The 22,205-nt window shown below is 44.6% G+C and overlaps 1 protein-coding gene across 1 annotated transcript in view; it reads right to left on the bottom strand.

Moving 5' to 3' along the window:
- LOC309622060 (uncharacterized protein) overlaps window positions 1-22,205 on the bottom strand; it is a 72,258-nt gene that overhangs the window by 40,742 nt on the left and 9,311 nt on the right. The window contains exons 2-4 of the mRNA XM_082409250.1: window positions 19,276-19,413; window positions 10,694-10,831; window positions 2,112-2,249 (exon numbers count right to left, since the gene is read on the bottom strand). Coding sequence (XP_082265376.1) covers window positions 2,112-2,249; window positions 10,694-10,831; window positions 19,276-19,413 — 414 coding nt within the window. The remainder of the gene's footprint in view (window positions 1-2,111; window positions 2,250-10,693; window positions 10,832-19,275; window positions 19,414-22,205) is intronic.

A 22,205-nucleotide genomic window follows, 5' to 3' on the forward strand; every position in this document is an offset into this window, starting at 1 on the left:
GTGCCACCTTGGCTACCAGCTGTTCTTCCATACACAGGTAAGACAGGTATAGAACTGAATAAGTAAATGGAATACAATTAATAGACGAGTAACAAACCTTTCGAATTTTCAGATGCTGCTAACTGGGGCGTGAGAAAGGAAGGACTGAAAGTTGGATGGGAGAATGAAGGAAAGGGGTAAAAACTGAGCAAAGAGGAAGGAACTTGGCCCAGGGCTAGGAAGGCCAAAAGAGACGTATGGATTTAGGAAAGGAAGCAGGAGCGAGGATGAAATGGCAGAAGTAAAAAGCAGGGTCAGAGGTCTGGGTTGAAAGAACACAATTGGAGTAGAGTTGAAGGTGACAGAAGATGAGTCTAGGTTTACTAGGAGAAATAGAAAAAGTCTCTCGGGGACGCTGGCCTTAAGTCTCACAACCACCAGATAGGTATTTCAGAAAACAAGAGGTTCAGGACACATCTCTGAAAGGTCTGAGTTGCCTTATTCAGGTGTGACTGTAGTGGGGGAATAGGGAAATCTACCAGAGAAGTGGCTAGGGCTCAGAGTTATCCTAGGGGCAGCTGACGACAGGGGCAGAGCCAAGGGAACTGCTGGATCAGGAGGCCCACGAACAAAGCAGGGGCATAGCCGCCTGTCACTTCCCTGCCAGGAAGGAAGCCAGGTATATTACTATAACCAAGGCACACTGGGGTCTTTACTGTATGGAGAACTTGGCTCCTGCCCGCAATCCTACGGCTCGGCGTCACACACAGGAAGTAGGGCCTCTGGGCAACCAGAAATGGGAATGGGACTGAAGGAGATTCAGCCCACAAATATCCGACCACCAGCTTCCACCTCTGCAATCTGCCACCCTGTGTCTGCTCAACGCATCACAGAAACAAGTTTTCAAGGTGAGTATACAGACGGCAGAGAAAAGTTGAACAATGAGGTCAGCATTCAAAAATGGGGTCAAATCGACAGCTGGGAAGGGGTGTAGAGACAGGTAGAATTTAGATCCTGAGCCTTTAATAACCACTACCTTCTCTCAGTGCTCTCTGTTTTTAGACTCTATATGAGAACACCTAGGGCTTCCCTGGTGGCGCCTGCCAATGCAGGGGACACGGGTTCGAGCCCTGGTCTGCGAAGATCCCACATGCCGTGCAGCAACTAAGCGCATGTGCCACAACGACGGAGCCTGCATTCTAGAGCCCGTGAGCCTCAACTACCGAAGCCCACGTGCCTACAGCCCATGCTCCGCAACAAGAGAAGCCACCGCGATGAGATGCCCGCACACCGCAACCGAGAGTAGCCCCCGCTAGCCGCCAACTAGAGAAAGCCCGTGCACAGCAATGAGAGACCCAGTGCAGCCAAAAAAATAAATACGTAGAATAAATAAGTTCAAACAGTAAATAAATACATAAACATAAATTACAAAAAAAAACAACACCTAATGCAGGTGGGAAGGTGGGAGGGCCACTGTAGAGGTCATCTATGCTACATGTACAAGAACCCCGAGAGCACACCAATCGGTACCACACTTTTCACTGCTGTAGCCGATCATTCCCCCTGTACTGCCACACTGTAGCACTCCCTTCCCTCATCTACTGCTATAGTCTCTTTGGAAGGTGTTTCCGAACTCTTGTTATCAGAGTGCCAGTTGAACTGTCCTCACTTCCTTCATTTATACCAGGATTGAAGACCTTGTGGTCCGAGATCCTGTCCAGAGAGCAAGCAGGCTAAGGCTCTGTCTTTGTTGATGTATTTCATCAGAAAGGGCTCTACCCCCTCTCCTAGTTCATGGTGTGAAGTGTTCTTGGCCTCTCGGGAAAGTGGGGAGAATGGAAAGGACCCTATATGAGAATGCTAGGCTCTGTAAAACATTTCAGGTTTTTAAAAATAAGACTCATTTTGTATTGGACTGACAACAGTCCTATGAAATACAAAGAAAGCCGAGAATCAGTGACAGGAAAGGATCACCAGTAAGAACTACAGCAGTCACCGCTTACCTCGTAGCATAGGGCACTGTCCGTGATCCTTAAGAAGAGTTAGTAGAAATGCCTTGCCCATCTTGCCCCTGAACCCCTTGAAAGGTACACGACTGCTGTGTTGGTGTTTAGGGGGAGCATCTCACTTACCAGGGACTGACTTCTCCCTTGATTCCTCTGTAGTGATGGAGACTTCCCCGCTGATGAAAAATTCCCTGGGATTGCAACCTCCAAGCCAGACAGCTTTCCTATGGAATGACAGAGAACTTGTCAAGGTGAAACACCAGTCTGCGGGAGAAAGGGAGGAAGAGAATGATGGAAATCGTTTCTGGGAAACTATTTTTACATTATGTGTTGTTTGTTCCCGGTAAATAAACTGAAATCTTCTTAACAGTACAACAAAATCTAAACCACTAAAGCCAACAATACAGGAGTATAACGTTCGACAAAAATTTCTTTGGCTGCGCAGCATGTGGGATCTTAGCTCCCCAACCAGGGATTGAACCCACGCCTGCTGCATTGGAAGCGCAGAGTCTTCACCACGGGACCACCGGGGAAGTCCCAGGACTATCACTTTTAAAGGAGAAGGTACAAACCCCTCGGTTCTATGAACTGGAGATTTTTAGTAAGAAGTCAATATATTTGTTGTTAGGCACATTTTATGTTAGGCTGTCTCCCTGCACAGGATGCAGGCGCCTTGAGAATGGAAGTCATATCCCTCTATAGTACGTCCCTCTTCTTTCTGCTTTGCAGTTTGCTGCTCCACTTGTTCAACCCCACCTAGTAATAACCTATACTTCCCTTGTTCCTGTTTTCCCATCTGGAAAACAGACAAAAGGCAACCAAACAACGCAAAGGTCTCAACAAATAAGGGATATCCAAAACCAGAGATGGCCAGAACTTCTGTACCCCTGATGAAATAGTCCTCATACAAAACCTGATAATCAAATTCCTTAATGCTAGGAATCACAGTGAAAAATAGTATCTGAACTGACTTCTGTCAGATGAGTGAGAACTAAGGTTAATTCAGTGTATCTGAAGCATAGAAAGTGAGGGCAAAAGTGGCACAAGATGGGGCTAGAGAAGCAGAGAGGATTCTAGACCACGCAGAGTCTTAAAGGCCAACAGTGTGTTTTCTATTCTCAAAACAATGCTTGTGAGCGATGTTTATGAGCAACGTTCCAACTTGCTTTGAAGGTTTCTTGTGTGAAGAGTGGATTGGAAGGAAACAAGATATATGGACACCAGTTAGGACCTAATCGCAACAGACAGGCAAGTTCAGTATTAGGAAGTTGAGGAAGAGCTGGCTGACAGATTCCAAAGAAATTCAGGAGATGAACTGAAGCGGGCTTAATGGGGTAGGAGATGGAGGAAAGGAAGGTCTTAGGGAATTCAAGGGTTTACTGCACACATGAGCAAAGTCTCAAAATTAATCATTTGAACGTACAGAGGCGGATCTCCCAAATGACACCGGTTAGGAAGCAACGGTACGCCCTTTAGAATTCCTAGAGACAACACAAATCAACTGTTTCGATGGAAAATTCGGCGGGACTCTTGATTTCCATGGGAATACAGAGAAAAGAGACACTGATCTGGCTTGCAGGTATATTTAGGAAGTTGTTAGCCGGACATCACCTACTAGTATCATGTAAGTAGGCCGTCCGAAGTAGGAAGCTTAGGGGAAAAACCTGGAGGAAAACTTAAAAGCTTAAGCCACACCTCTACACTACACCACCTTTCACAATTTCTTCTCAGATAAGCATCATCCCCATCAGTGAAGAAACTCGTTCGTACCTCATAATAGGAAAAACAGGCCTAAAGATTCAATGTGTGTCTTGGGAGGTCCCATCTATGCGATATCTTCCTGGGACCAGAAAAGGCCCCAGGAAGATCCATCTCTGCACCCCTGAAAGCTTACCACCAAGGAAAATGACTAGGTCCATAGATTTCCTCCCTCAAACCAGCTTACCTCACACATAGATCATTAGCAACTCCGCCCTTACTCACATTATCACAGTCACAAGAGTGGTTAGGGAGAAAAGCACTAACCAGGGGAACTAAAACAGAGGCAATCCAGGCCAAGCTGGGCTGGTGGCAGATATCTGCTCCTTACGCTCGGGTGCATAATGCGACTCACCACAGTGCCTTTTTCACAGACCCTTTTGAACGTTTCTCCACAGAATCCAACAGCTCAAGTTAGTTCATGACGCTTCAAGGTCAACAATCGTCAAGAGAAAAACATGCAATATGTCTTACAATGTTGGATTCCTTACAAACAGGACAAGGAGATAACCATGTAGACAAAACCAGAGCATTTGAAAACATCTGTATTCTACAAACACACCAGTGAATGCTATAAATAAGGTACTATGACATAAAACAAAATGAAAACTAGATGTGAGACTGTTCTCTTCAGTGTACAGACTTCATGGCAGTTGCTGCACACTATCTAGCTACTTAGATCTTTAACTCTCTGTTCTGTTAATACCAAATGAGGCCCAAGTGTGTCAACCTGTTTCCCACAGAAACCAAAAAGTCTACATGCATCTCTTTTCTCCTGTGCCCTTTCACCTTACCTGCTCCCAATTCTCCACCAACGTCCTCCTCTTTCTCTAATTATTCTCCTCTTCATTTTGCTTGGCCTTGCCCCCAAGCATGCAAGACAGAGAGTCCTAGAGGTCCAAGATTCTAGAGTGGCTGTTTGCAAGGCGGAGGAGATTACAGTAACTGCCACACTGTATATACTTCTGTGCAAAGAAAAAGGGACAGTGTTCAGAATGTCTCTCACATATAACAAGAGCTGGAGATGGCAGGATACCTGTGTGGCCCAAGGAACTAGAGCTAGCAAATTATGGGCCAAACAATTGCAACCAAAGGCTGGAAGAGGAAAGGTCTGCAACCAGCTCTGTCTCCTAGCTCTCTGGTATTTGCTGCCAACGGGCAGAGTCTATTTCGTGAAGCATCAAGCACTGAAAAGAAGACTCCTGCTGCTGGAAGTTGACAGGAAGTAACGTCCAATGCAAGATCAAGGCTTGTCCTCGAAGCAATGCCCATAATGGAAGAAAAAAAAAAAAGAGAAAGCGGAAGAGAAATGTTAAGTCGCAAGTCCAACCTGGCCCCCAGCCTAGCCCAGCCCAAGGAAGGTAGGAGTCAAGGAGAAGAAACTAAAAGAGAAGAGCCTTGGACCACAACATTCTCCACAAGGTACACTCAACAAACTTCACCCTACTCTTGAACCAAGTTACAAAGAGAGCTTCTTAATCCCTACTTTGGCTCCTTAAAAGCTGCTATCAGTTCACTCATTAGACACATATGATTTCAGAACAACTGTAATAGTTCAAACTAGATGGCTCTTTCCTTCCTAAGGATTATTAATTAAAGAAGATCTATATAGCTCTAAGTATATGATACATAAAATAGAATACTCTGTAGAATATAAGTAACTCTTAGTTCAGTGTATTAATGAACGTCTGTAAGAAATGTGGCAATGATTTCCCTAATGGAAGAGCCTGGGGGAGGTAAATCTGTCTTCTAGGATTTCCTCCCCAGAGCTCAGAAACTCAGGTGTTGTTTTAGCTCTCCTACACTCTCTTCACCCAAGCCCGCCTTCCTGTTGGGGATCGGACCTCCCTATTGGCTCTCTCATACCTTTCAACTGCCTGCTTTGTGACATCACTCTCCTACCAAACCTACTACCACTTGGTAGAGCCTTGGGGTTTCCGTGGAGCTGTTTGGACCAGTAACCAGTGACCTCTGTACTGGACACGTGCGCCGTTCAGCTGCAGCCACTCAGACATCCTCTAGTGTTGTCTCCTCATCCCTTGTACCTGCAGTGGATGCTTCCTCTTCTCTGACCATGTCAGGTAAGAAAAGAAACGTTGGAAAGTTTTGCGTTCGATTTCTTTTGCCCCTAAATTGAGTAGGAGATTCAAAATAGCATGGAATAATGAGGGAAAGTATTGAACTACAAGTCTGGAGACCTAATTTCACTTTTGACTTTGACGTTTACTATCTGTGTGACTTTGGACAAATCACTGGCTGTCTCACAAAGCCTGTTGCTTTCCTTAACTGTTACGTTAGGATACCACGTTGGGTTGATCACTCTGATCCCCTTCTTTTCCAGTATTGAGCCTTAAAGGGTACCCATGTAGAAAACGAAATCAGACACTTCTCAAGAGTGTTTCAACAGAAACACAGAAAAGCCAGGGGACATAGAAAACTAGCAATATATACCAAGATGTTTCATCTCTAATGGTCTCCCTCCACTAGGATTTCGACTAGTTGAAAAGAGAGAATAGGGAGAGAGGATGGAGAGTACTGGGCTCTACAGGGAGGCACAGAGTCGAGCGTAAGGAAGTTTAGGATGGTTTTCATTAGCACAGGCCAACAGGCACCAAGAGATGGGAGAAAATGTAAGAATGAAGAGGGAAAGCATAGAGGAGCTCTCAAGAAAAACGGAGTTTGCAATGGAATGCTGATGGGAACCAAAGATTTTCAATTAAAGCAGAAACAGCACAGAGGGAAACCTGCTCAGAGCAGGGCAAAACCAAGTTGATGGTAGCAAACCCTTACATTAATAGACTAAGAAGGAAAGTAAGGCCAGAACAGGGGATCACCAGGAAAGGCAGCTTATCAGAAAAGTCATACTCCGTTTTCTTTCTTTTATTGCCTCTCTGAATACAGTTGGCCACTTGACAGTTTTGAATATAAACATTTTAGAAATACGTTTTAGAAATGATGCCTCCTATAAACAAGCAACCACAGTGGTTATCTAGGGGGCTGCTTTTCAGTGTTTTATTCTTTCTAATTTTTAAACTAGGTAGACATTTCACCAATTCAACATTTTAAGTGATATCTTCTAAATTGAATCAGAAGGACTATTTTCCTTGGTGTGATATGTAGGTTCTAAGGCAAGGCTGCTTTTCATTTTTACAGTTATTTCCTTCCTAACACAGAGAGCACATTGATCAACAGCCATCGTTCGCTTGTAGAGCTTAGCTACCGAAGAAGAAGAAGAAGAAGAAAAAGTCAAGCCCCACATCTCTAATTCCCCCCACTTAGGGAATTCCCTGGCGGTCCAGTGCTTAGGACTCGGTGCTTTCACGGCCAGGGCCACGCGGCGCGGCCAAAGAAACAAAACAAACAAACATCCACGTTTATCGAAAACCATATTGTGGAGTCCTGTGGATTTTCTTACATTTGAAAATCTTTTTTAATTGGATTCTAGGCATGATGGTTTTTTGAGGTTTTGGGATGCCATCTTCTTGGATGCTGAAGATGATTCTAATCTAAGTTCTAGGATAAATCCAAAAACCTTCCTGATACATTTTAAGCTTCCTTTCTGCTTATTATATAAGCTATATTCATTGAAATATATATTTCTCCTAGGCTTAATACCTCTTACTTGCTGGGTAAAAATATGAAGGAGCACAATAATGAAACTCTTTTACACTTATTATTTTGCTGTCTGCTTCGTACCGGTTTTCATTGAAATACTTGTCTATATGTGTTGTGGCTACCTATACATGCACATTTATTGCATTCTGTTGCTTGTTATGCATTTTTTACTGACATACCTTCTCTGTCTGTATGCATTGGCTAGGAATTCATTCACCTCTATCACCTCCATCGTGTCTTCTGGTTAATAGTATTCACTAAACTAGAGTGGGCAAAATTCACTTTCATAATATTGCATGGATGGTACAGAATGCCATTTGTTAGTAAATTCATTAGGCTTCGATACTTGCCACATACCCCAGTTTTCATTAATATCTATGGATTTCTTTTTCGTTAACGTAATATGCTTGTCATGATTTTTCTTTGTCTTTCTAGAACTTATTGTATCTTCCTCCATATAAATCATACGCAACAGATCAGCTTATTCATCTATTAATTATTACTGCTATTATTATTGGTGGTGGTGTTATAACCACTTTACAGGTGAGGAATCTGAAGTAATCAGATAACTTTTCCCTTTCCAAAAGCACTTAAGAAATCCACTTTCGGGTAATCATTTTGAGGTAGGATGAGAAACCGGGCTTGAAGAGGGCAAAAATGACTCTTTCAATTCACCAGTTGGACTGAGCTGTACGTCACCTCTAGGTAATAGCGTGGGAACTGCACAAGCAAAGGGAGACACTGAAGACGACCATGGTAATAGCCGTACTGTTTTCTAATGGACAAAAAAAATGCCTATATTATAAGTTCTATTTCTCCTGCTTTCTGGCAGTATCATGCTCAGAGTGGAGTCCTGGCAAGGAAGTCAGGATACTTAGGTTCTGAAACCTGGTAATGATACTAACATAATGAGAGAACTTGAACAAGTCAACCTGACCTCTCTGAGCCTCAGTTTCCTTACTCACGAAATGAGACTGAGAACATCGAAGTTCTCTAAGGGCCTCCTAGTTCTAAAATGCTTCCAGTCTAGGAAATAGCATAGAAGTCAATACGAGTGCAGGCTGAAGGGAAAGACAGGGCAGGGAGAAGGTTGCTTCCAGCCTAGAGAACAATCTCTGAACCATACCACTTGGCTCTTCTGCCCGTCTGTGCCCAAGATGGGAGCACAGGCAGTTAATAGAGAAGAGTGGAAAACTGCTCAGTCCTTACAGCCATCATTAACTGTCTGATTTTGGGTTTCTCAGGAAGTAGTGATAGTAGAGGTGTCCTGATAGCAAGAACCTTCAGATGATGCCGTTCCTCAAACGTAGTGAGAATTTCTCAACCTCCCTGAGTTTTTCATGACCCTCTTGTTCTTACAGAAAATTTCCAACATCCATCTCTACTTGGAACTCTAGATTCTCTGCAGCATTCTCCTCCTGTGGTGAGCAATGCAACTTCCCTAACACGAAGTGTCTGCAACTTCTCCAGAGTCTCTGCCCCTGCCGTCAGTTCGGCATCGGCTACTGGTACCCCTTTCCAGACACTCATGGGTAGTGCCTACCTTTACCAACATTCTAGCACGACTATGTTATCTGGAGTTACTGACCACAGCCAGATCTCCACTTCAGCTGCTTCCTATCCAGGTGTTCTTGAGTGGGACATCACAGCAAGCACTGAAAAGAATTCTTCTTCACTCGGAGACTTTACTCTGGCACTCACTGACCGCCACACAGCTGCCTCCTCCATGTCTCTGGCAGCCCAGTATGATAAAACTTCAGACGCCAAGAACATGGTCCCTCTACATCCATCGCTTTCTGCCAGCCTTGCTCAGGGAACACCATCTCAGATTCCAAATCAGGGGCAGAGCCGCCTGCCACTTCCCTGCCAGGAAGGGAGCCAGGTATATTACTATAACCAAGGCACACTGGGGTCTTTACTGTATGGAGAACTTGGCTCCTGCCCGCAATCCTACGGCTCGGCGTCATACACAGGAAGTCGGGCCTCTGGGCAACCAGAAATGGGAATGGGACTGAAGGAGATTCAGCCCACAAATATCCGACCACCAGCTTCCACCTCTGCAGTCTGCCACCCTGTGTCTGCTCAACGCATCACAGAAACAAGTTTTCAAGGTGAGTATAACAAACGCCAGAGAAAGTTGAAGAATGAGGTCGGCATTCAAAAATGGGGTCAAATCGACAGCTGGGAAGGGGTGTAGAGGCCGGTAGAATTTAGATCCTGAGCCTTTAATAACCACTACCTTCTCTCAGTGCTCTCTGTTTTTAGACTCTATATGAGAACACCTAGGGCTTCCCTGGTGGCGCCTGCCAATGCAGGGGACACGGGTTCGAGCCCTGGTCTGCGAAGATCCCACATGCCGTGCAGCAACTAAGCGCATGTGCCACAACGACGGAGCCTGCATTCTAGAGCCCGTGAGCCTCAACTACCGAAGCCCACGTGCCTACAGCCCATGCTCCGCAACAAGAGAAGCCACCGCGATGAGATGCCCGCACACCGCAACCGAGAGTAGCCCCCGCTAGCCGCCAACTAGAGAAAGCCCGTGCACAGCAATGAGAGACCCAGTGCAGCCAAAAAAATAAATACGTAGAATAAATAAGTTCAAACAGTAAATAAATACATAAACATAAATTACAAAAAAAAAGAACACCTAATGCAGGTGGGAAGGTGGGAGGGCCACTGCAGAGGTCATCTATGCTACATGTACAAGAACCCCGAGAGCACACCAATCGGTACCACACTTTTCACTGCTGTAGCCGATCATTCCCCCTGTACTGCCACACTGTAGCACTCCCTTCCCTCATCTACTGCTATAGTCTCTTTGGAAGGTGTTTCCGAACTCTTGTTATCAGAGTGCCAGTTGAACTGTCCTCACTTCCTTCATTTATACCAGGATTGAAGACCTTGTGGTCCGAGATCCTGTCCAGAGAGCAAGCAGGCTAAGGCTCTGTCTTTGTTGATGTATTTCATCAGAAAGGGCTCTACCCCCTCTCCTAGTTCATGGTGTGAAGTGTTCTTGGCCTCTCGGGAAAGTGGGGAGAATGGAAAGGACCCTATATGAGAATGCTAGGCTCTGTAAAACATTTCAGGTTTTTAAAAATAAGACTCATTTTGTATTGGACTGACAACAGTCCTATGAAATACAAAGAAAGCCGAGAATCAGTGACAGGAAAGGATCACCAGTAAGAACTACAGCAGTCACCGCTTACCTCGTAGCATAGGGCACTGTCCGTGATCCTTAAGAAGAGTTAGTAGAAATGCCTTGCCCATCTTGCCCCTGAACCCCTTGAAAGGTACACGACTGCTGTGTTGGTGTTTAGGGGGAGCATCTCACTTACCAGGGACTGACTTCTCCCTTGATTCCTCTGTAGTGATGGAGACTTCCCCGCTGATGAAAAATTCCCTGGGATTGCAACCTCCAAGCCAGACAGCTTTCCTATGGAATGACAGAGAACTTGTCAAGGTGAAACACCAGTCTGCGGGAGAAAGGGAGGAAGAGAATGATGGAAATCGTTTCTGGGAAACTATTTTTACATTATGTGTTGTTTGTTCCCGGTAAATAAACTGAAATCTTCTTAACAGTACAACAAAATCTAAACCACTAAAGCCAACAATACAGGAGTATAACGTTCGAAAAAAATTTCTTTGGCTGCGCAGCATGTGGGATCTTAGCTCCCCAACCAGGGATTGAACCCACGCCTGCTGCATTGGAAGCGCAGAGTCTTCACCACGGGACCACCGGGGAAGTCCCAGGACTATCACTTTTAAAGGAGAAGGTACAAACCCCTCGGTTCTATGAACTGGAGATTTTTAGTAAGAAGTCAATATATTTGTTGTTAGGCACATTTTATGTTAGGCTGTCTCCCTGCACAGGATGCAGGCGCCTTGAGAATGGAAGTCATATCCCTCTATAGTACGTCCCTCTTCTTTCTGCTTTGCAGTTTGCTGCTCCACTTGTTCAACCCCACCTAGTAATAACCTATACTTCCCTTGTTCCTGTTTTCCCATCTGGAAAACAGACAAAAGGCAACCAAACAACGCAAAGGTCTCAACAAATAAGGGATATCCAAAACCAGAGATGGCCAGAACTTCTGTACCCCTGATGAAATAGTCCTCATACAAAACCTGATAATCAAATTCCTTAATGCTAGGAATCACAGTGAAAAATAGTATCTGAACTGACTTCTGTCAGATGAGTGAGAACTAAGGTTAATTCAGTGTATCTGAAGCATAGAAAGTGAGGGCAAAAGTGGCACAAGATGGGGCTAGAGAAGCAGAGAGGATTCTAGACCACGCAGAGTCTTAAAGGCCAACAGTGTGTTTTCTATTCTCAAAACAATGCTTGTGAGCGATGTTTATGAGCAACGTTCCAACTTGCTTTGAAGGTTTCTTGTGTGAAGAGTGGATTGGAAGGAAACAAGATATATGGACACCAGTTAGGACCTAATCGCAACAGACAGGCAAGTTCAGTATTAGGAAGTTGAGGAAGAGCTGGCTGACAGATTCCAAAGAAATTCAGGAGATGAACTGAAGCGGGCTTAATGGGGTAGGAGATGGAGGAAAGGAAGGTCTTAGGGAATTCAAGGGTTTACTGCACACATGAGCAAAGTCTCAAAATTAATCATTTGAACGTACAGAGGCGGATCTCCCAAATGACACCGGTTAGGAAGCAACGGTACGCCCTTTAGAATTCCTAGAGACAACACAAATCAACTGTTTCGATGGAAAATTCGGCGGGACTCTTGATTTCCATGGGAATACAGAGAAAAGAGACACTGATCTGGCTTGCAGGTATATTTAGGAAGTTGTTAGCCGGACATCACCTACTAGTATCATGTAAGTAGGCCGTCCGAAGTAGGAAGCTTAGGGGAAAAACCTGGAGGAAAACTTAAAAGCTTAAGCCACACCTCTACACTACACCACCTTTCACAATTTCTTCTCAGATAAGCATCATCCCCATCAGTGAAGAAACTCGTTCGTACCTCATAATAGGAAAAACAGGCCTAAAGATTCAATGTGTGTCTTGGGAGGTCCCATCTATGCGATATCTTCCTGGGACCAGAAAAGGCCCCAGGAAGATCCATCTCTGCACCCCTGAAAGCTTACCACCAAGGAAAATGACTAGGTCCATAGATTTCCTCCCTCAAACCAGCTTACCTCACACATAGATCATTAGCAACTCCGCCCTTACTCACATTATCACAGTCACAAGAGTGGTTAGGGAGAAAAGCACTAACCAGGGGAACTAAAACAGAGGCAATCCAGGCCAAGCTGGGCTGGTGGCAGATATCTGCTCCTTACGCTCGGGTGCATAATGCGACTCACCACAGTGCCTTTTTCACAGACCCTTTTGAACGTTTCTCCACAGAATCCAACAGCTCAAGTTAGTTCATGACGCTTCAAGGTCAACAATCGTCAAGAGAAAAACATGCAATATGTCTTACAATGTTGGATTCCTTACAAACAGGACAAGGAGATAACCATGTAGACAAAACCAGAGCATTTGAAAACATCTGTATTCTACAAACACACCAGTGAATGCTATAAATAAGGTACTATGACATAAAACAAAATGAAAACTAGATGTGAGACTGTTCTCTTCAGTGTACAGACTTCATGGCAGTTGCTGCACACTATCTAGCTACTTAGATCTTTAACTCTCTGTTCTGTTAATACCAAATGAGGCCCAAGTGTGTCAACCTGTTTCCCACAGAAACCAAAAAGTCTACATGCATCTCTTTTCTCCTGTGCCCTTTCACCTTACCTGCTCCCAATTCTCCACCAACGTCCTCCTCTTTCTCTAATTATTCTCCTCTTCATTTTGCTTGGCCTTGCCCCCAAGCATGCAAGACAGAGAGTCCTAGAGGTCCAAGATTCTAGAGTGGCTGTTTGCAAGGCGGAGGAGATTACAGTAACTGCCACACTGTATATACTTCTGTGCAAAGAAAAAGGGACAGTGTTCAGAATGTCTCTCACATATAACAAGAGCTGGAGATGGCAGGATACCTGTGTGGCCCAAGGAACTAGAGCTAGCAAATTATGGGCCAAACAATTGCAACCAAAGGCTGGAAGAGGAAAGGTCTGCAACCAGCTCTGTCTCCTAGCTCTCTGGTATTTGCTGCCAACGGGCAGAGTCTATTTCGTGAAGCATCAAGCACTGAAAAGAAGACTCCTGCTGCTGGAAGTTGACAGGAAGTAACGTCCAATGCAAGATCAAGGCTTGTCCTCGAAGCAATGCCCATAATGGAAGAAAAAAAAAAAAGAGAAAGCGGAAGAGAAATGTTAAGTCGCAAGTCCAACCTGGCCCCCAGCCTAGCCCAGCCCAAGGAAGGTAGGAGTCAAGGAGAAGAAACTAAAAGAGAAGAGCCTTGGACCACAACATTCTCCACAAGGTACACTCAACAAACTTCACCCTACTCTTGAACCAAGTTACAAAGAGAGCTTCTTAATCCCTACTTTGGCTCCTTAAAAGCTGCTATCAGTTCACTCATTAGACACATATGATTTCAGAACAACTGTAATAGTTCAAACTAGATGGCTCTTTCCTTCCTAAGGATTATTAATTAAAGAAGATCTATATAGCTCTAAGTATATGATACATAAAATAGAATACTCTGTAGAATATAAGTAACTCTTAGTTCAGTGTATTAATGAACGTCTGTAAGAAATGTGGCAATGATTTCCCTAATGGAAGAGCCTGGGGGAGGTAAATCTGTCTTCTAGGATTTCCTCCCCAGAGCTCAGAAACTCAGGTGTTGTTTTAGCTCTCCTACACTCTCTTCACCCAAGCCCGCCTTCCTGTTGGGGATCGGACCTCCCTATTGGCTCTCTCATACCTTTCAACTGCCTGCTTTGTGACATCACTCTCCTACCAAACCTACTACCACTTGGTAGAGCCTTGGGGTTTCCGTGGAGCTGTTTGGACCAGTAACCAGTGACCTCTGTACTGGACACGTGCGCCGTTCAGCTGCAGCCACTCAGACATCCTCTAGTGTTGTCTCCTCATCCCTTGTACCTGCAGTGGATGCTTCCTCTTCTCTGACCATGTCAGGTAAGAAAAGAAACGTTGGAAAGTTTTGCGTTCGATTTCTTTTGCCCCTAAATTGAGTAGGAGATTCAAAATAGCATGGAATAATGAGGGAAAGTATTGAACTACAAGTCTGGAGACCTAATTTCACTTTTGACTTTGACGTTTACTATCTGTGTGACTTTGGACAAATCACTGGCTGTCTCACAAAGCCTGTTGCTTTCCTTAACTGTTACGTTAGGATACCACGTTGGGTTGATCACTCTGATCCCCTTCTTTTCCAGTATTGAGCCTTAAAGGGTACCCATGTAGAAAACGAAATCAGACACTTCTCAAGAGTGTTTCAACAGAAACACAGAAAAGCCAGGGGACATAGAAAACTAGCAATATATACCAAGATGTTTCATCTCTAATGGTCTCCCTCCACTAGGATTTCGACTAGTTGAAAAGAGAGAATAGGGAGAGAGGATGGAGAGTACTGGGCTCTACAGGGAGGCACAGAGTCGAGCGTAAGGAAGTTTAGGATGGTTTTCATTAGCACAGGCCAACAGGCACCAAGAGATGGGAGAAAATGTAAGAATGAAGAGGGAAAGCATAGAGGAGCTCTCAAGAAAAACGGAGTTTGCAATGGAATGCTGATGGGAACCAAAGATTTTCAATTAAAGCAGAAACAGCACAGAGGGAAACCTGCTCAGAGCAGGGCAAAACCAAGTTGATGGTAGCAAACCCTTACATTAATAGACTAAGAAGGAAAGTAAGGCCAGAACAGGGGATCACCAGGAAAGGCAGCTTATCAGAAAAGTCATACTCCGTTTTCTTTCTTTTATTGCCTCTCTGAATACAGTTGGCCACTTGACAGTTTTGAATATAAACATTTTAGAAATACGTTTTAGAAATGATGCCTCCTATAAACAAGCAACCACAGTGGTTATCTAGGGGGCTGCTTTTCAGTGTTTTATTCTTTCTAATTTTTAAACTAGGTAGACATTTCACCAATTCAACATTTTAAGTGATATCTTCTAAATTGAATCAGAAGGACTATTTTCCTTGGTGTGATATGTAGGTTCTAAGGCAAGGCTGCTTTTCATTTTTACAGTTATTTCCTTCCTAACACAGAGAGCACATTGATCAACAGCCATCGTTCGCTTGTAGAGCTTAGCTACCGAAGAAGAAGAAGAAGAAGAAAAAGTCAAGCCCCACATCTCTAATTCCCCCCACTTAGGGAATTCCCTGGCGGTCCAGTGCTTAGGACTCGGTGCTTTCACGGCCAGGGCCACGCGGCGCGGCCAAAGAAACAAAACAAACAAACATCCACGTTTATCGAAAACCATATTGTGGAGTCCTGTGGATTTTCTTACATTTGAAAATCTTTTTTAATTGGATTCTAGGCATGATGGTTTTTTGAGGTTTTGGGATGCCATCTTCTTGGATGCTGAAGATGATACTAATCTAAGTTCTAGGATAAATCCAAAAACCTTCCTGATACATTTTAAGCTTCCTTTCTGCTTATTATATAAGCTATATTCATTGAAATATATATTTCTCCTAGGCTTAATACCTCTTACTTGCTGGGTAAAAATATGAAGGAGCACAATAATGAAACTCTTTTACACTTATTATTTTGCTGTCTGCTTCGTACCGGTTTTCATTGAAATACTTGTCTATATGTGTTGTGGCTACCTATACATGCACATTTATTGCATTCTGTTGCTTGTTATGCATTTTTTACTGACATACCTTCTCTGTCTGTATGCATTGGCTAGGAATTCATTCACCTCTATCACCTCCATCGTGTCTTCTGGTTAATAGTATTCACTAAACTAGAGTGGGCAAAATTCACTTTCATAATATTGCATGGATGGTACAGAATGCCATTTGTTAGTAAATTCATTAGGCTTCGATACTTGCCACATACCCCAGTTTTCATTAATATCTATGGATTTCTTTTTCGTTAACGTAATATGCTTGTCATGATTTTTCTTTGTCTTTCTAGAACTTATTGTATCTTCCTCCATATAAATCATACGCAACAGATCAGCTTATTCATCTATTAATTATTACTGCTATTATTATTGGTGGTGGTGTTATAACCACTTTACAGGTGAGGAATCTGAAGTAATCAGATAACTTTTCCCTTTCCAAAAGCACTTAAGAAATCCACTTTCGGGTAATCATTTTGAGGTAGGATGAGAAACCGGGCTTGAAGAGGGCAAAAATGACTCTTTCAATTCACCAGTTGGACTGAGCTGTACGTCACCTCTAGGTAATAGCGTGGGAACTGCACAAGCAAAGGGAGACACTGAAGACGACCATGGTAATAGCCGTACTGTTTTCTAATGGACAAAAAAAATGCCTATATTATAAGTTCTATTTCTCCTGCTTTCTGGCAGTATCATGCTCAGAGTGGAGTCCTGGCAAGGAAGTCAGGATACTTAGGTTCTGAAACCTGGTAATGATACTAACATAATGAGAGAACTTGAACAAGTCAACCCGACCTCTCTGAGCCTCAGTTTCCTTACTCACGAAATGAGACTGAGAACATCGAAGTTCTCTAAGGGCCTCCTAGTTCTAAAATGCTTCCAGTCTAGGAAATAGCATAGAAGTCAATACGAGTGCAGGCTGAAGGGAAAGACAGGGCAGGGAGAAGGTTGCTTCCAGCCTAGAGAACAATCTCTGAACCACACCACTTGGCTCTTCTGCCCGTCTGTGCCCAAGATGGGAGCACAGGCAGTTAATAGAGAAGAGTGGAAAACTGCTCAGTCCTTACAGCCATCATTAACTGTCTGATTTTGGGTTTCTCAGGAAGTAGTGATAGTAGAGGTGTCCTGATAGCAAGAACCTTCAGATGATGCCGTTCCTCAAACGTAGTGAGAATTTCTCAACCTCCCTGAGTTTTTCATGACCCTCTTGTTCTTACAGAAAATTTCCAACATCCATCTCTACTTGGAACTCTAAATTCTCTGCAGCATTCTCCTCCTGTGGTGAGCAATGCAACTTCCCTAACACGAAGTGTCTGCAACTTCTCCAGAGTCTCTGCCCCTGCCGTCAGTTCGGCATCGGCTACCGGTACCCCTTTCCAGACACTCATGGGTAGTGCCTACCTTTACCAACATTCTAGCACGACTATGTTATCTGGAGTTACTGACCACAGCCAGATCTCCACTTCAGCTGCTTCCTATCCAGGTGTTCTTGAGTGGGACATCACAGCAAGCACTGAAAAGAATTCTTCTTCACTCGGAGACTTTACTCTGGCACTCACTGACCGCCACACAGCTGCCTCCTCCATGTCTCTGGCAGCCCAGTATGATAAAACTTCAGACGCCAAGAACATGGTCCCTCTACATCCATCGCTTTCTGCCAGCCTTGCTCAGGGAACACCATCTCAGATTCCAAATCAGGGGCAGAGCCGCCTGCCACTTCCCTGCCAGGAAGGGAGCCAGGTATATTACTATAACCAAGGCACACTGGGGTCTTTACTGTATGGAGAACTTGGCTCCTGCCCGCAATCCTACGGCTCGGCGTCATACACAGGAAGTCGGGCCTCTGGGCAACCAGAAATGGGAATGGGACTGAAGGAGATTCAGCCCACAAATATCCGACCACCAGCTTCCACCTCTGCAGTCTGCCACCCTGTGTCTGCTCAACGCATCACAGAAACAAGTTTTCAAGGTGAGTATAACAAACGCCAGAGAAAGTTGAAGAATGAGGTCGGCATTCAAAAATGGGGTCAAATCGACAGCTGGGAAGGGGTGTAGAGGCCGGTAGAATTTAGATCCTGAGCCTTTAATAACCACTACCTTCTCTCAGTGCTCTCTGTTTTTAGACTCTATATGAGAACACCTAGGGCTTCCCTGGTGGCGCCTGCCAATGCAGGGGACACGGGTTCGAGCCCTGGTCTGCGAAGATCCCACATGCCGTGCAGCAACTAAGCGCATGTGCCACAACGACGGAGCCTGCATTCTAGAGCCCGTGAGCCTCAACTACCGAAGCCCACGTGCCTACAGCCCATGCTCCGCAACAAGAGAAGCCACCGCGATGAGATGCCCGCACACCGCAACCGAGAGTAGCCCCCGCTAGCCGCCAACTAGAGAAAGCCCGTGCACAGCAATGAGAGACCCAGTGCAGCCAAAAAAATAAATACGTAGAATAAATAAGTTCAAACAGTAAATAAATACATAAACATAAATTACAAAAAAAAAGAACACCTAATGCAGGTGGGAAGGTGGGAGGGCCACTGCAGAGGTCATCTATGCTACATGTACAAGAACCCCGAGAGCACACCAATCGGTACCACACTTTTCACTGCTGTAGCCGATCATTCCCCCTGTACTGCCACACTGTAGCACTCCCTTCCCTCATCTACTGCTATAGTCTCTTTGGAAGGTGTTTCAGAACTCTTGTTATCAGAGTGCCAGTTGAACTGTCCTCACTTCCTTCATTTATACCAGGATTGAAGACCTTGTGGTCCGAGATCCTGTCCAGAGAGCAAGCAGGCTAAGACTCTGTCTTTGTTGATGTATTTCATCAGAAAGGGCTCTACCCCCTCTCCTAGTTCATGGTGTGAAGTGTTCTTGGCCTCTCGGGAAAGTGGGGAGAATGGAAAGGACCCTATATGAGAATGCTAGGCTCTGTAAAACATTTCAGGTTTTTAAAAATAAGACTCATTTTGTATTGGACTGACAACAGTCCTATGAAATACAAAGAAAGCCGAGAATCAGTGACAGGAAAGGATCACCAGTAAGAACTACAGCAGTCACCGCTTACCTCGTAGCATAGGGCACTGTCCGTGATCCTTAAGAAGAGTTAGTAGAAATGCCTTGCCCATCTTGCCCCTGAACCCCTTGAAAGGTACACGACTGCTGTGTTGGTGTTTAGGGGGAGCATCTCACTTACCAGGGACTGACTTCTCCCTTGATTCCTCTGTAGTGATGGAGACTTCCCCGCTGATGAAAAATTCCCTGGGATTGCAACCTCCAAGCCAGACAGCTTTCCTATGGAATGACAGAGAACTTGTCAAGGTGAAACACCAGTCTGCGGGAGAAAGGGAGGAAGAGAATGATGGAAATCGTTTCTGGGAAACTATTTTTACATTATGTGTTGTTTGTTCCCGGTAAATAAACTGAAATCTTCTTAACAGTAAAACAAAATCTAAACCACTAAAGCCAATAATACAGGAGTATAACGTTTGAAAAAAATTTCTTTGGCTGCGCAGCATGTGGGATCTTAGCTCCCCAACCAGGGATTGAACCCACGCCTGCTGCATTGGAAGCGCAGAGTCTTCACCACGGGACCACCGGGGAAGTCCCAGGACTATCACTTTTAAAGGAGAAGGTACAAACCCCTCGGTTCTATGAACTGGAGATTTTTAGTAAGAAGTCAATATATTTGTTGTTAGGCACATTTTATGTTAGGCTGTCGCCCTGCACAGGATGCAGGCGCCTTGAGAATGGAAGTCATATCCCTCTATAGTACGTCCCTCTTCTTTCTGCTTTGCAGTTTGCTGCTCCACTTGTTCAACCCCACCTAGTAATAACCTATACTTCCCTTGTTCCTGTTTTCCCATCTGGAAAACAGACAAAAGGCAACCAAACAACGCAAAGGTCTCAACAAATAAGGGATATCCAAAACCAGAGATGGCCAGAACTTCTGTACCCCTGATGAAATAGTCCTCATACAAAACCTGATAATCAAATTCCTTAATGCTAGGAATCACAGTGAAAAATAGTATCTGAACTGACTTCTGTCAGATGAGTGAGAACTAAGGTTAATTCAGTGTATCTGAAGCATAGAAAGTGAGGGCAAAAGTGGCACAAGATGGGGCTAAAGCAGAGAGGATTCTAGACCACGCAGAGTCTTAAAGGCCAACACTGTGTTTTCTATTCTCAAAACAATGCTTGTGAGCGATGTTTATGAGCAATGTTCCAACTTGCTTTGAAGGTTTTTTGTGTGAAGAATGGATTGGAAGGAAACAAGATATATGGACACCAGTTAGGACCTAATCACAACACACAGGCAAGTTCAGTATTAGGGTGTTGAGGGAGAGCTGACAGATTCCAAAGAAATTCAGGAGATGAACTGAAGCGGGCTTAATGGGGTAGGAGATGGAGGAAAGGAAGGTCTTAGGGAATTAAAGGGTTTACTGCACACATGAGCAAAGTCTCAAAATTAATCATTTGAACGTACAGAGGTAGATCTCTCAAATGACTCCGGTTAGGAAGCAACGGTACGCCCTTTAGAATTCCTAGAGACAACACAAATCAACTGTTTCGATGGAAAATTCGGCGGGACCGGTGCGTTTTTTCACTCCAACTTAGCTCCAGTTCCTATTACTCACATCTTCTGTGCCAAAACAACACAGCTGGAGGAACTGAAGGGGATTCCGTTTTGGTAATTAAGGAGTGTCCCCAACACTGACAGTCCCATCTTAAAAAGCACTCCCTCTGCATTTTACCCGAGGAGCAATGGCCAGAGCCTCCCTTTGAAAACGATGGGCAGAAATGAGAACATCACACACTGTCCCTTTCAGCTACTGTGAACTGAGCCGCGAGACGACCAATACCCCCTGGCACAGCGCGGACGGGCCAGCGCGCGGGGGCAACAGGGACAGGAGACAGCACAAGAGACGAAGCCCAGGCCCAGGGGCCAAGGCCTATTACCTTTCCGGCATGTGCAAAACATAAAACAGAAGCAATATTGTAACAAATTCATTAAAGACTTAAGAAAAAAACAAAAATCAGATGCTAAAGTGCCTACTCTAACCACTATACTATATTGCTTCTATAAAACAAGCACTAAACCTCAGATACAGAAAAAAACCCTTTTCGTGTCCTCACACCTAGGTCAAAATTACAAAGCGTTAATTCAGGAGACAGAAAGGGAAGGAATAAATCTGAATGAATCTGAGTCAGAACACAGTGCTATATAACCTTAGGCAAATTCCACAATACCCATGCCTCAACATGGCAAATTCCACAATACCCATGCCTCAACCTCCCTATCTATAAAGGAGTTAACCACACCAGCGCTAACCATTACTTGCCTCCTGGTAGCTTGTGAGTGTTAATTAATATTTGTAATAAATACACAGATCATCAGTTGAAAGAAACAAGGAAAACTACAGCGTTATTATTATTGCCTTGTTGCTAGAGCTAAACACCACAAATCAACATAAATAACTTATGTACACCAAGAATGTAGGGTTTGAATATGTACTTTGAAAGGCCATCATATAATTAGTTGTTTCACCTCTAATTGCTTTTCCTTTTTTTTTTTTTTTAATTTAAAAAAGCAATACAGGGACTTCCCTGGTGGTTCAGTGGTAAAGAATCCGTCCTGCAATGCAGGGGACGCGGGTTCGATTCCCGGTCGGGGAACTAAGATCCCACATGCCGCGGGGCAACTAAGCCCTCGCACCAAACTACTGAGCTCGCACACCTCAATGAGGTAGCCCACGTGCAGCAAACTACAGAGCCCACGCGCTCTGGAGCCTGCACGCCACAACTACAGAGCCCACGTGCCACAACTAGAGAGAGAAAACCCGCACGCCACAACTAGAGAGAAGCTCTCATGCTGCAACGAAGAGCCCGTGCGCCGCAACGACAATAAAGATCCCACATGCCTTAACGAAGGTCCCGCGTGCCGCAACTAAGACCCAATACAGCCAATCAACCAATCAATCAATCAAGTGGGGCGGGGGGAGCAATACAGGAATTTCCCTGGCAGTCCAGTGGTTAAGACTCCAAGCTCCCAATGCAGGGGGCACGGGCTCGATCCCTGATTGGGGAACCAAGATCCCACATGTGGCACAGCGTAGCCGAAAAAAA

The sequence above is a fragment of the Balaenoptera borealis genome (assembly GCF_965194805.1).
Source record: "Balaenoptera borealis genome assembly, contig: HAP1_SCAFFOLD_1437, whole genome shotgun sequence".
NCBI lineage: Eukaryota > Metazoa > Chordata > Mammalia > Artiodactyla > Balaenopteridae > Balaenoptera > Balaenoptera borealis.